The sequence below is a fragment of the Lepisosteus platostomus genome, chromosome 10 (genome assembly GCF_059453375.1).
Source record: "Lepisosteus platostomus isolate fLepPlt1 chromosome 10, fLepPlt1.hap1, whole genome shotgun sequence".
Classification (NCBI taxonomy): domain Eukaryota; kingdom Metazoa; phylum Chordata; class Actinopteri; order Semionotiformes; family Lepisosteidae; genus Lepisosteus; species Lepisosteus platostomus.
In genome coordinates, this window is record NC_142620.1 from 8575001 (window position 1) to 8588294 (window position 13294).

At 38.4% G+C, this 13294-nt stretch overlaps 1 protein-coding gene across 1 annotated transcript in view; it reads left to right on the plus strand.

Annotated features, from left to right (window-relative positions):
- ttll5 (tubulin tyrosine ligase-like family, member 5) overlaps positions 1-13276 on the plus strand; it is a 64415-nt gene extending 51139 nt beyond the window's left edge. The window contains exons 32-33 of the mRNA XM_088647920.1: positions 5913-5995; positions 10393-13276. Coding sequence (XP_088504046.1) covers positions 5913-5995; positions 10393-10445 — 136 coding nt within the window. The 3' untranslated portion in view covers positions 10446-13276. The remainder of the gene's footprint in view (positions 1-5912; positions 5996-10392) is intronic.
- The last annotated feature ends 18 nt before the right edge of the window (positions 13277-13294 follow it).

Below are 13294 nucleotides of genomic sequence, written 5' to 3' on the forward strand. Positions count from 1 at the left end.
CAGTTTTGAGCAGCCTGCTTGAAAGTCTGCTTTTCTTTTCTTGCTGCTTGAACGCGTACTGTTTGACCTTCTGCCATGTGGTCATTGAGTTTAGATCTCAGTCGATTTTATCACGGTGAAGCAAGACAATCCTGTCTTAGGAGTAAAATTTTAAATTTAATGAGATGAGGGTTATGGCACCTGCTCGTACCTGTAATCTGTAATGCCCTCAAAGCACCATTGCTCAGAGAGAATCCTTTCTCACCGCACTCGCAAAATTAATTCTTGCTTGAGAGCAGGGTAAGAGCTAGGTGAGTTCCTTGGCTTTTATCTCAATTTTGTTGCAGGAAGGTTATGTTCTCTGCTTTAGACTTGGAGATTTGTGGAGGATCAGTAAACACCATACTGTTCAGCTGCAGGGGTCTGCTGGTAACCTTGTGGAGCTCTTATTTTGCTTGGAGATTAAAAAAAGAGAAAAAGTTAGCACAAACTGCCATCTGTTTCCCACGCTGCAGTATGACTTTATTACAGAACATCTGGCCAAATTACACAACAATCACACAAAATTCTGTGATAGCAACAGTTGTTTGTTTAAAGCACATGTCTTAAATGGAGGGCTGCTTTACCCAGTAAGTGAAAAGGCAGTTCATCCTGTGTGAGGCAAATCCATTCTGATCACTGTCAGTCCAGAGGATTTGAACTCACTGCCAAGTCCCGGTTCAGTGAAATTTTTGTGGTATGTATTAGCGTGTAGTAGGAAATGAAGTAGGACCGCCCATATTTATAAGACATTTTAAAGCTAGCACTGCAATGTTGCATAGCATTTAATAGCCATACACTTGTTTTTGTTTCATCATGTTATCAGCAGACTGTGGATTTATAACTATAACACAAACATGAAGTTATTGTGACTCTTCTGAGATCCTGACATTTTGAGAAAATACCCAACCTGGTTCTCTCTCCCAGGCAGTGGAATATAGCTTTAATCACAGGTTGGCTTTTCAGGGGTTGTGCAGTTGGTGAAGAGTTAAGGAGGCTGGTAGGTGAAGTGTTTGCTCCTCTGTGTGCTTTCCTGGCAGTCAGAATGTTTACCCTCCTCATGCGGAATTCCAGGCCCCCTCACACACTCAACTGTCCTACATTTTTGTGGTTAGCCCTGTGTGACAGGGGAGAGTGTGGGAAAAATGGAAACCTTAAGACCAAAAAATGTACCGAGAGAAATAAAAGGCTAGGATCTCTTCAGAAATAAAGAATTATTATCCAAAGGACACAGAAAAAGGAATGATGGGGAAGTTGTTTCCATGAAATAGAAACATATTCTTCTGGGAGTATTTTTTCCTATGATTTTATTCCAGTTAATGTGGCATTATTTATTTCTCCACTACACCTTTAGTTTCTCCCCATGCAGCAGTTTTTCCTGAGTGCCTTAATTTAGGACCGTATATTAAAAGCTGTTTACAATTCCATTTTGTCCTCATAACAACCCTTTAAGCGTGTTCCCTTTGAAACGAAAACTACAATTGCAATTTTATGAGGTCTGCAAATGATAAACATGTGCTTGTTTGCCTTATTCACACAAGAAAATCCCCTTAAAAAAAATGTTGCTGCTGTTATAAGATATATGTTCTGTATTTGGTCATTGTGATTGCTGTTACTTTCCTCACAATATTGAATGGTTAAGTAAAGTAACAGCACTTGTTTTGATTTGAGATTGCTATTGCATTTTATTTTAATTAATAGGACCTACAATGTCTTATTCAAATTTCATTGAGCTGGTCAGTGTAGGACACTAAAAATATAGTGGGAAAAGGTACTTTCTTCTTCATATCAGAGTGTGAGTTAACATTGCAGAACTTGACTTTTATCAGGTCAGTAAAATGGATCATCTGTGTTTCTGAGATATGTGGAACGTATTTTCTGCCTTGACTTTTATGTGCCCAGTTTTCACTGGGGACTTAATTGGCTTGCAAAGGGGGTTAAAGAAAAGAGGTAAGAAAAGAAACTGGCTCATTGCACTGGCCGACAGGACGAGCTCATCAGTTTTTGTTTAGATAACATGTTCTGTATCATTACAATGAAGGCTAAAAAAATAATAGACTTTGCATGCTTTTGGAGCTTGTCTGAAATTTCGAAACCTAAAAATTTTAAAATATATCCATCCATTATCGGAGCCTACCCGGCAGTGTGGGGATCAAGTGAGCAAATGAGCCAGCACTGACAACCATCATGCCACTGTGCCAAACAGTGTATATGTTTTAATATATATATGTATGCCATTCTTCGGCTAGCTTTTTTTTTAAAAAAAAAGAGAAACATGAACAAAACATGGCTGGTTTGAAGGAAGTGAGGGATGCTGTTTCTTCGCAAAGCTTAGCCATCCATTTTTTCCTGTCACTTCTTTTCAGCCCCACTGTTGCCTACACATCCTGTGCCATCAAGCATCACTAGCCAGCCTTTTCTGTCAGAGGTTTCTTTTATCAAGCAGGGGACATTCTTTTTTTATTGTCCTCTCCTTCAGCCTGTTTCACTGCCGCCTTTAGTGACCTTTCTCTTACAATCACCCTTTCCGAGAAAGTCTGCCTCTGTGTGTGTTGTGCGGTTTCAGAAACCTAAAGTTCTATATTAATGAGTGTATGTATCTGTGGTTGGATTGTTGTGTAATAGTGTATCAAATAATTTCAGGGAGGAACAGAGCAGTACCACTCTGCTTTTTTAAACTGGATATTTCGCTCTCTGAACTAAAAACGGCTATTTAAGCTCAACAGTGTACTCGTGCCCTGCTTCGTCGTTTTTGACTTAAGCAATCACTTACTCTCGACAGGACCTACAGCAGTCAATGGCCTTACAGAGCTGCCAACTAAAGGAGTCGTGAGGTCTCGCATTTAAGATGACTTAAGTTACAGATTTAGAAGAAGCACTTTGTAAAACAAATAAATGTGCGTGTTTTTCATTGCATTTGTGGAAGTCTGGTGAGTTCTGCTTACACTTGTTTCTTGGGCAACTGGGGTTTAAGTATCACATTACTAATAGCGTGACAATTACAGCAACACTGTAAACCTCTGAATGGTTTCTCTTTTTTTTTTAAAGAAAAAAATTCCAGTTCCAAGTCCTGCACTCAGTTCAGTGCAGGATTAAACAAATATGTTCTAAATCTGACCACTGTTATTTTAAGTAAAAATATATGCTACTACTTTGCATTACAGCATAATCACTACATTTTAAATGTGTTTCGCTCAGAGGTGTTTTTTCTGTTTTGTTGAAAAGCGTGCATTCATTTTTTTTTGGTTAGTGAGATTATTTTCCTGAACTGAAAGCTGAACACAAGTTTTGCTGTGATATACAGTGTAGTAGAGCAAGTTGCGTGATTTCTAGCATGCGAATGATCCAGAATTCCATGTATTTAATTTGCATGACTCTGTTAGTATTAGGTTGCTGTCCTGGTAATTTCCAAATATAATGTGGGTATTCTTTTAGACTTCAAGGTGAATGCACGTGAAGTAAGGATTAAGTCTCTCTCTGGAAAATTGTTTAACTCCTTAGATGATTCTAAGCATTGAGTAATTGACCTATTTTCTTCATTACAACCTTTTTTGTTGTAAATGATTTAAATGAGGGGGCTGTGCAGCTTATACAAGGAAGCCCTGTCTGCCCTCATTAGCTCATTAGCACAGCTTTGGCAGGCTCTGGGGTTGTAGGTTAATGCCAGCTAAGCTTTATGTATTGTTTAAAAACTGGTTAGCACACTTACTATAGAGCTTTGACTAAGACTTGCCACTACACTTTTTTTGAGCATTCTGGAGCAATTTGTTTAGAGATAAAGGAGTGTTGTCCAAGTTCATTCACGGCCAGTGACTCGATGAGTAATGAATACCTGCTGTGTGGGATCACTCTGAAAGGGCGGCCCCCTCATCCATCGGCCAGGTGATACATCAGCACGGGGCTCATGCTGGGAAGAACCTCCTCAAGCCCTTTACCCAGCTCCTCTTTGTCTCTGCCAGGAGGAATTAATGGGCCTGGATTTCAGCACCTTCCGACTGATTTTTCCAATTAAGTGTTTTATACATGTAATTTGGTTGAAAAAAGACAGAGAAATGAACCTTAAATTGCCGACGTTGCCCAGCCTCTATGGAAAAGTGCAGTGCTCCTTCCTAACTTCCCTGCTGTTATTAATCATGATTATCAGTGTGTCTTTTCATCCTTTTAAAGGAGTTCTTTTTATATCTTGTTGTGTAACATTACAGTCGTAAAGAAAGTATACACAGTAAAATGCTTATAATTTTCACACTGATAATAACACTGGTGATGATTTTTAAGCAATCAACAGACGGATTACACGGTCTGTTATAAGAAAGAATCATAACAATAATTAGAAATCATTTGCTGAAGAGCTGGATTTATCTAAATTAGTATTTGTGTTACACCCTGCCATTTCTATTTCATGCATTTCCATTTGTTGTGAATCTGTTTGTGCTCCATTGGTAATAATTTAGTTTGCCCTAAATCGAACTCCAAGCCTCACATTTTAGGAATCGGTTTCAAACAATGAACGGTGAAGTCCTAAAGACTGAATGACTGAATGTGTGTGGCTGAGTCCCGCCGGCGTAAGAATAAGGATCCCTTTAAATCTGTGGTTTCAGTGAAAGAATCTTTGTTGCGTCTTTCCTACTTGAATGAAGAGCCACGTTGACATCCCCGAACCACAGGAGTCGAGACAGGGATGAAGACAGATGTGTCACTTTCAGACTCCCTGTCAGCTCAGTCGTGCTGCTTCTGGCAGACGTGTCTGCAGAACAGTTCTCTCCAAAGCATGGTTAACCCAGTATACCTTGCTGCAAAGTTGGAATATTTCAAGAAAATTACAGATGAGTCTAAAAAAGTTTTTACATCATCATATTCCTAGGGACCAAAACGTATGAATAGGGTTTCTTGCTTCTATGAATGCTCGGCCTTTATCTTGTTCTACTATTTGACAAGCTATTTTTCTGTAAGCATGGAACTAACCATATCCTTAAGCAAAAAACAACAGAATAGCTCATTTTTCTTTATATTTCTTCTCTTAGACTTTTGTACCGCCATGACCTTGCACAGATAAAAAAAAATAGAGATATAGAACAAATATTCAAATACACACTGTTTACACAGATATTGAGGGAAAGCTATAGAAGAATGCTCCCCTGTCTCCTGCGAGAATGGTGAAGGAGAATGAAAGTCCTGCCAGCCCACAGGAAGAGTAGTGTGTAGGGACCCTGGTGCCACAGTGACCCACACACATTCTGTCTCCTGCAGGCTTCTCTGAAGCAACAAAAGCGCTGAGTAAACATTTCGCTGAGGGAGCTCTGCTTTCCAGAGCCTGAAAATAGCGCCACAACCCCCACCCCCCACTGCCGCCAGACCCTCCATTTAGAGGGGTGCATCTAAAATTACTCTGCCACACACCACCTCATGGGCTGTCCCAGCTGCTTGGTCCAGGGGCCACCTAGTACACTGTAGATGTGGCAGAAAAAAAACACCATTCGTAGAAGTGTTGTGCCCCCACAAATGGATGTGCCCTTAAACTTTCATTATCACTTCATGACTTTACCAGTCATCTCTGTGACCACCCACGGTTAGCGGTTTTATTGTGTCCCTCTGCCACCATTAACATTGCTGATCTTATTAGGTTTGAAAAACCACGGCCTGATTTCCTTGCTTACATGGCTGGGATTTAGCGTTACAGCTCATGATTGAACAAGGTGGATATTGTAGCATTTCAGACCTTTTGCCACTATGATCTGTTCTACCCAGGGGATGAACCAATAGAAAGTGAATATCCAAGGTACTGTCAAGGATTATTTCTAAGAATTATTAAAATGCGTTTTCTACTTTTATAAATATGTTGTGATTATTCCCCCTGTGTATTTGAATGACTGCAGTGTATTTTCTTCTTCTTGCAGACTGACGTCTACAGAGGGCCAAGCCAATGGAACTTCAGCCAGTGCTCACCATGTTGTCTATGAGCAAGTCTCTGGGAACTCAGGTAAGGGAGCTGAATTTCTATGTCTTCCAAAACCAGTAAAAAGGAGATAAAGCCAAAATAATCAAGTTTTTTTTTAAAAAAAAATTTCCAAAGTAGTTCTTGTAAAAGCTATTATATCCCACCAGAAAATGATATCTTTCTGAATTCAATATACAGTCCGTGGCAGAAGTGTTCTTGAAAAGAGAGCAGATAATCTCTCATACTCTGTCTATTGATGTTACTGTTGGAAAGGCAATTATATTAAAATTGCTGGTCGTTTTCTCTGAAAGCCGAGGCCATGGATTTGAATTCCTGTGATCGCAGACATAGCAGCCATGTCTTTGTTGTAGTTTAATATGGAGTATCAAGTAGAATTGTAATTTTGTCTGTAGTTTTTTGTTACAGTACGTCTCCTAAAATTGAAATATGGATCCTGTCATACAATGTCAGTTTGGAGAAGGACAACAAAGTGGATTTTTGTTAGACGTTACGCATGTTGTGAAAGAGGTACTGCCGTTTTTCAGAGTGAGATACTGGATACAGTCAGCTTGATATCTGATACTGAGAGTAGATCTATCTAAAGCTGCTTGTATTTTTCCAGTGCAGGTATCTATGGCACTTGTTCAAGCCATGCCCCCTCTATAGAGAGTGGCAGTGGGTGAAACAGTGAAGAGTGGGATTTCCCTCCTTCATGCTTCTGAAATGTCACATCTATTGGATTTTACTGTTTTTTTTGGAAGAATTACACAGTGCCTCATGTCAACCCTGTTGTGTTCTCAGTTCAGAAGTCAGAATGTCATCAGACTGTTTCTTTGAAACAACTCAAGATTATAAGATCACACTGTGATACTTTATTGGTATCACTGCAGGATCATAGCTCCATAGATTATGTAATATCATTCATTTACTTGAAAATATTGACTCTGTTTAGATAGAGACAGGGAAATATTAGGTCTGTTTGTTATTTTTTCCAGTGAATATGCTGGCCTCTTTCATTTAAGTATTCTTCCCAACATGAAGTTACACAACTCTTTCCATTCTGGAGGTGCAGGGCTAGAAGACCTGTTGATTTTATTGAAGTAACAGTGATATTAAGCAGTTTACTACACATCTGTTAGGCTGATCAGGGAATCGGTCCAGTGGTACCTTTCCAAAGTTCTATACATTTATGTGTCACACAATTTATCATTCCTGTGTCTCAGAAGAGAAACACTATCTTAAATCTTGTGTTGATCTGTAAAAGCTAAACTCATAGAAGAATAAAACTTGGTGATTGTGAAGTTAATACTGAACAGACTGTTATTTTTATGGCACTAAAGTAAGATTGTCCCTGTACTTAAAAGTTAAATCACATTGTAGCAAACAACTCACTATTGAGTTATGTCCATGAGAACCTTACCATGTGAGCATTAATAAATGTTTTGACATTTAACAACTTTTGCATTTTAGAGTTATATTTGCTGGAGGTTTTCTAGGCTACTAGCTTATGCTTTATTGAAGATGTTCATTGATGCATTATGAGGACTTGCAAGCTACTGCTCTTGCTGGTGTATTTAATGGGGCTGTTTTTAAAGTCTGCACAGCTTCTGAAGAGATTATACTTTGCTCATTTTGTTCTTGAAATGCTTCTGTCATTTGTACTCAGATCAGTTTATTGAGATTCTTTGATTGATTTTGACAGGGAGTCACAGCAGATCCTTATAGACAACATTCTTTCTGATCAATTGTCAGACTACATCAATCACTATAATTCTCCTTTACATAGTAGCTGTCACTCTGCTGTCATAAACGTGGTGAAATGTGAGGGACTGTCAGCTTTTATAAAAATACTTTTAACACTTAATGCACAAGAGGGAGTACAGAGGCTGTTCTGGAAAATCTCTCTAAACCCTTAAGAAAGCAGCTGAGGGTAGATTTATTGCATGCTATTTAAAACTAGAGGAATGTTTGACTTGTAGTTTTTGTGAAAAATAATGTTAAGGTTACCACTCCAGGCTTATTCATCGGCTGTGCTGCGTGTTGCTTATTGTGGCAGAAACTTGAAGATGTGGCTGTTTTGAATTTGGACCATGTTTGTCTCGATGAGCGTCTTGCCTGGAAAAGGAAGGTAGAAGGCACACAGCTTAATGGGCAGGATTGTATAGGAATGCCAAAATGGGAGAATGTGAGATGCCAGTTTTTTTTTCTTTTCCTTTGTTTTTTTTTTTAAGGCAACTTCTAAAAAAAAGTTGGCAGGATGATATGTGAATTTGCACTTTCTAGACTTAAAAATGCAAAATTAAACAAAGAACCGCCAAATTAGTCTTCCCTTTCGACTATTATTTCCATTTTGGCGATCAGAGATAGTAGCTTTTTCCAAACCAGAAAACCTCTCAGGACCCCATTTTATGAAGAACGTTGTTTATTTTTTGGGGTTTTGTTTCTCACCTATTTTTGAAATATTTTAATCCAACATGATTTGCTTTTATAGGGCGATATTGATTTTTAAAATTCAGTCGGAGCCGGGGGTGGGGGGTGGATTGGGGTTCGGGGGGGAGATTAGTCTTTTATTTCTTTTGCTGAGCTAGAAAAAAAGCTTCCAGCAGTCATGTCACCAGATTGGAAGTCAGGGAGATGTTTTCATTTTCCAGCTCTGTCAGCCCTCACACTGTAAAAGAGCACCAAAATAAACAGTGTCTGTGGAGAGGGAATGAAAGAGAATACTGTTTGGGAGTACAAACACTGCAGCCCCACTGCACTCGGAATTCCTTTTCTACAAGAGAGACGTGAGAGCGAGAGGACAGAGGGACAGGGCTGCTGACCAGCTGTTCGTTTCTGCTGATACCTGCGCAACTGTAAATAACGCTTATTGGTTAATAACCGCTCGACTGCCTCTCTGAGGTATCAACATCTTTTACTTTACAGCTTTTGTCATTTTGGGTTTTAAAAAATCCAAAATCCACTTAGAAGCGCAGAGAGGGAATGTGGTGCTGTTACTTTGGCCAGTTTGGTATTGTTGGCACCTGTAAAAATTGCTTTAGAAAGTGTTTCTTGGAGTGTAGCTGTTTCAGAACCGTGGCGTGTTGGGGCTGTTCGTCAGTTATTTTAAGCACAAAGTTACCGATGTGATGAATCCCCTGGCATGGGCAGTGCTATGTTTGTCCTGTAGTGTCATAAGCCTTCAAGGTCTCAGGACTAGCTGCCTGTGCACCCTGCATACCCCTCTCCCCCCTCCCCCCCCCACCCTGTTTTATCTGCTGCGAGCCGAAATGATCGAGACATCTCTGAGCTACTTCAAAACATTCCTCGACCCTCGGTGTGTCTAAATTCTTCAAAACGATCTGCAGAATATGGACACAAGTGCACAAACTACACGGGGGACAAAGACAAGAGGAAACGGAGGAGGAAGCAATGGTGTTGATTATGTGGGGTGTGCGCTTTTAAGAATGTCGACTAGAAGTGATTAAGTTTGTATCTCTAACGAGAGGTGTGCGTCCAGTAACTTACCTGCTTGTTACCAATTGCATAGAAAACATTTACAAAAATGGTACTGAGCATTTTGTTGTGGTTATTTTTTATATTTTCAAATTAGTATACCATTCCATGTTCTGTAATCTAATTTGAGGCTATTACCTACTCTTAAATATTAAAACGGGACGCCTCTGTGAAGGGAATTTCAAGGTGAATGCAATTTAAAAATACCTCCACACCACCATCTCTGCTGTCTAATCTGAGATATTCTGTCTGCCTGGTTTTGCTAAAGTGAAATTTATTGTTAGCTTTAGCTCTGTCTGCTCCAGCTGGAGAATCATGAAAATGTACATGTTAACACCACAGATTAAGCACCACATTCATGTTTTTCTTGGAAATAGATGGTTTTCATGTCACTAAACGTCTACCGCTGTATTATTGTCTAAACATATGATGGAATTGATGTTATTGTTAAGATTCCTTTAAATAATATCATGAAAAAAACCTCTGGGTTAATTAAATTAGTCTAAGAGCCATAGGAAAGAATAAGCCAGGAAGAGATTTCCAAATAATGGGTGTCTCTTTTGTTTGTGAAGTTTGATAGGGGCATTAAGCTGTTTCAGAAAACATTCCCCCCCATTTTCCATTTTTACTAGCTACTGTCTCAGAGCTCTCCAGCTGTTTTATTGTTAAAACCCTGCAACTTTGCAGTTTTGAGTATACCCCCTACTCTCTTTGCCACATTTGAGAAATTTGATGTACAAAAGTAATTTAAAGGGTTATCTGTATACCAGAAAACAGAGATTCTTTGTTTTGCACGATAAAAGATGCTTTTATTACATTTCTCTATTTCAGTATGCCTCATCTGGTTTACATTCTGAGAATCCAAATTCTGTACAATTGTCTCCCACATTCATGTTGTGCCTTGCCATCACTTTTGTTTTAATTTGATCCTTGTATTTCTTTAGGTCATCCTGTTTTTAACAGGCTGTTTCAAAATCAAGCCTTGAACAACAGATGAAAGGATCTGTCTGTGCAGCTTGGCTGAGAGGCTCATGCTCATTGGAGAACTGAAGCTTGGAGGTCCACTGACTATTGCATCTGTCAGAGGAGGCAGAAGCCAACCTAAACAACCAGGATCATGACCGTACCTCTTGTACTGCGGAAACCAGGAGTAGTCCTGGAAATGAAGACGTTACTTTCTTACTCACTTGCACTACTAGCACTGCAGGAACTAATGGCATAAGACTTCACCATATCTTACCAAAACCATTTCAGAATATTTTCTGAGGTTTCCTAGAAGATACAACTGAGGTTCACTACACAGATATAAAAACTATAATTGAAAACTGAGAATCTTACATCTATTATTTCTTGTGTCAAGTGACCACCTACTTTATTGCAGCTCCTTGCTGATATTGTTGAATCGCCTTGTGCTATGATGCAGTGTGGTTAGATAGTCTGAGTTTGACAGCTGAGTAAGGAATCTTTCAGCTGGATAGAAGCTGATATCTGATGTGCTTTCCATGCCTTTCCAATTGCCTTTTCCCAATGCCCCTAGCAGTTGTCTGACAGAGTTCATACATGTGATTGGCAGTGTAGAAAGACTCGGCTGACAGACATCTTTGAACAGCCGGTCCAAGGACCTTTATGGATACCAATGGTCCTGCAGAATGTGCAGTAATTATCCTGCCCACATGACAGTCATAGAGATCTGTCTTCAGTGTCCTGAAAGCTAACAATGGCTGTCTCTCTGAGCTGTTAGGACTGTGAGTCACATGATAAGACTGTGACGTTCTGTATATTTAAGAAAGGATGTTTGTTGAAAACCATAGTTTCCCAGGTTACAGGAAATAATCCAGGTAGTTCACACATACAAGTACTCGTTGATCATTAGACCATTTACCACTTGGGGAACAATGAGAGGCTTTGCTTTTGATTCTGCAATTCTTAGTTTAAAAATGCTCAATGCCTTTAATGATGGCAACAGTTATGACTCCTACATCACCTTTTATGTCATTGAATACTTTCATAGTTTTCTAAAAGATGTGATAGCTGTATATTTTATTTTTAAATTTTAATATTCAATGAATAAGGCTTAATTTAAAAAGTTTGAGAGCCTTTTTGAAACAAAATAAGAAAACCAAAGCAATATCTTTATAGTCCTCATTGAAATTTTTGAATGTCCTAAACACAAGAGTACATTGAATAAGCAGACTGTTGTGATCCTGGTACAAGCAAACATCTTCCTAATCCATTTAATGGATGGGCTATTTTTGGTAATTTCAAGAATCGCAGGCTGGCAAGATATTATTGTTTTTTATTTATGTTTTTATATAATAGATAATATTTTATATTGTTTGAAATGTCATAACAAATTTAAGGCTGCTATTTTTAAGATTATAATACTTTAGAGACAAAAGAAAATACTCTTCCCTTTCAAGGGCAAAGCAAAGCAAGACATTCTCATTAAAATTCTTTGTTCTGAATTTAAATGTAATGAAATGGTTTTGTTGTTGGTTTCAAGAGGAGCCTGTTCCTCGTGGCTCCTCCTACTAGGGTCCATAAATTGATTTTTTAGTATTTGTTTGTCATACTAAAGAAAATGCTTGAAAACTGCACTTTATATCTTTTACTTTTAACCCTAGCAAGACACTGTGGTCTGAACTAGTCAACTACTTTTTCTGTGTATGAATATAAACTAAAAATATTGAAAGACTACATTTCCGATTTTCACCTGAAAAGATGGGCAGGCCACTGGCACACTCTACCACTTAATCATTGTTATTATGTTGATGTTTTAATTGGCAAAATGTTTTGGCAAAACCTTTTTTCATTAAATGTTGCAAGTGAAGTGAAAGGCAATCCAACATCCATTAATAAAGATGAGTTGCAGATCCATCTCCTAAAATGTGGAAGAACATTAAGAAAATAAAGCTATGATCTCCTCTTGATATTATTTCTTACAGCGATAGTTCTTTAACATGATTAAGAATGATTAATTAAGAATAGCAAACATGAGGTTGCCTAATTCAGTTCCAGTTTATGCCTTAAAAGTATTATGCACCCAGGTTTCCATATTCTTTCCCTATAAAGCTCCGGTCACTGGCCTTGCTCATGTATTATTGTGTTATACAACGTCATGACTTTACAAACTTGCTGTACACATTGAAATGAAGTGTTTGTCTAATAGTTTGAAGAATGTCCTCCTTAGACATATTGTAGATTTTCATGTGCAGAGTCACTCAGACACTCAGGACACAGCATTGTCCTCGAGTCTACTGAGCTGCAGGGTACAGACCATAATGTTGGCAATTGCACTCCTTCATCCACCTGTGTAAATATTAATATTTTAATGTTTTAAGACTCATTCCTGATCTCCTCTGTTGCTCTTCTTTGGTTGGTTTGACGTGGGTCTATCCAGAAATGAATGATTTCCTCCAGAGCAAGAATTGCCATTTTTAACCCAGGCTAAAGAAATTATTTTACAAACTGTTGTGAACCTGTTTTACAACAAATGTAAATTGTGTACATCCATGCATTTATAGTACATACAAGTGGATTTTGTGATTACAACTATTTTTCATAATAAAGTTCTTTTAAATAAATCTATGCAAAGACTTTGCTGAAATACATGTTTACAGAATTTTACTGGGAGTCTTACATGTAATACCAACATGACTTTTTAATATTTCTGTTTGCTTAAAATTTGCACTTACAGAGCTTCAACTTAAAATGCAAAAGTTCTGTGCTGTGGACTGTGTTTATTACAGTGGCTGACAAACATTTTGTTTACTGACTTGATACAGATATTTTAACTGTCCTATGAGAATAAAATTCTTGCTTCTGTTACTCTTATTGCTTTAGTAT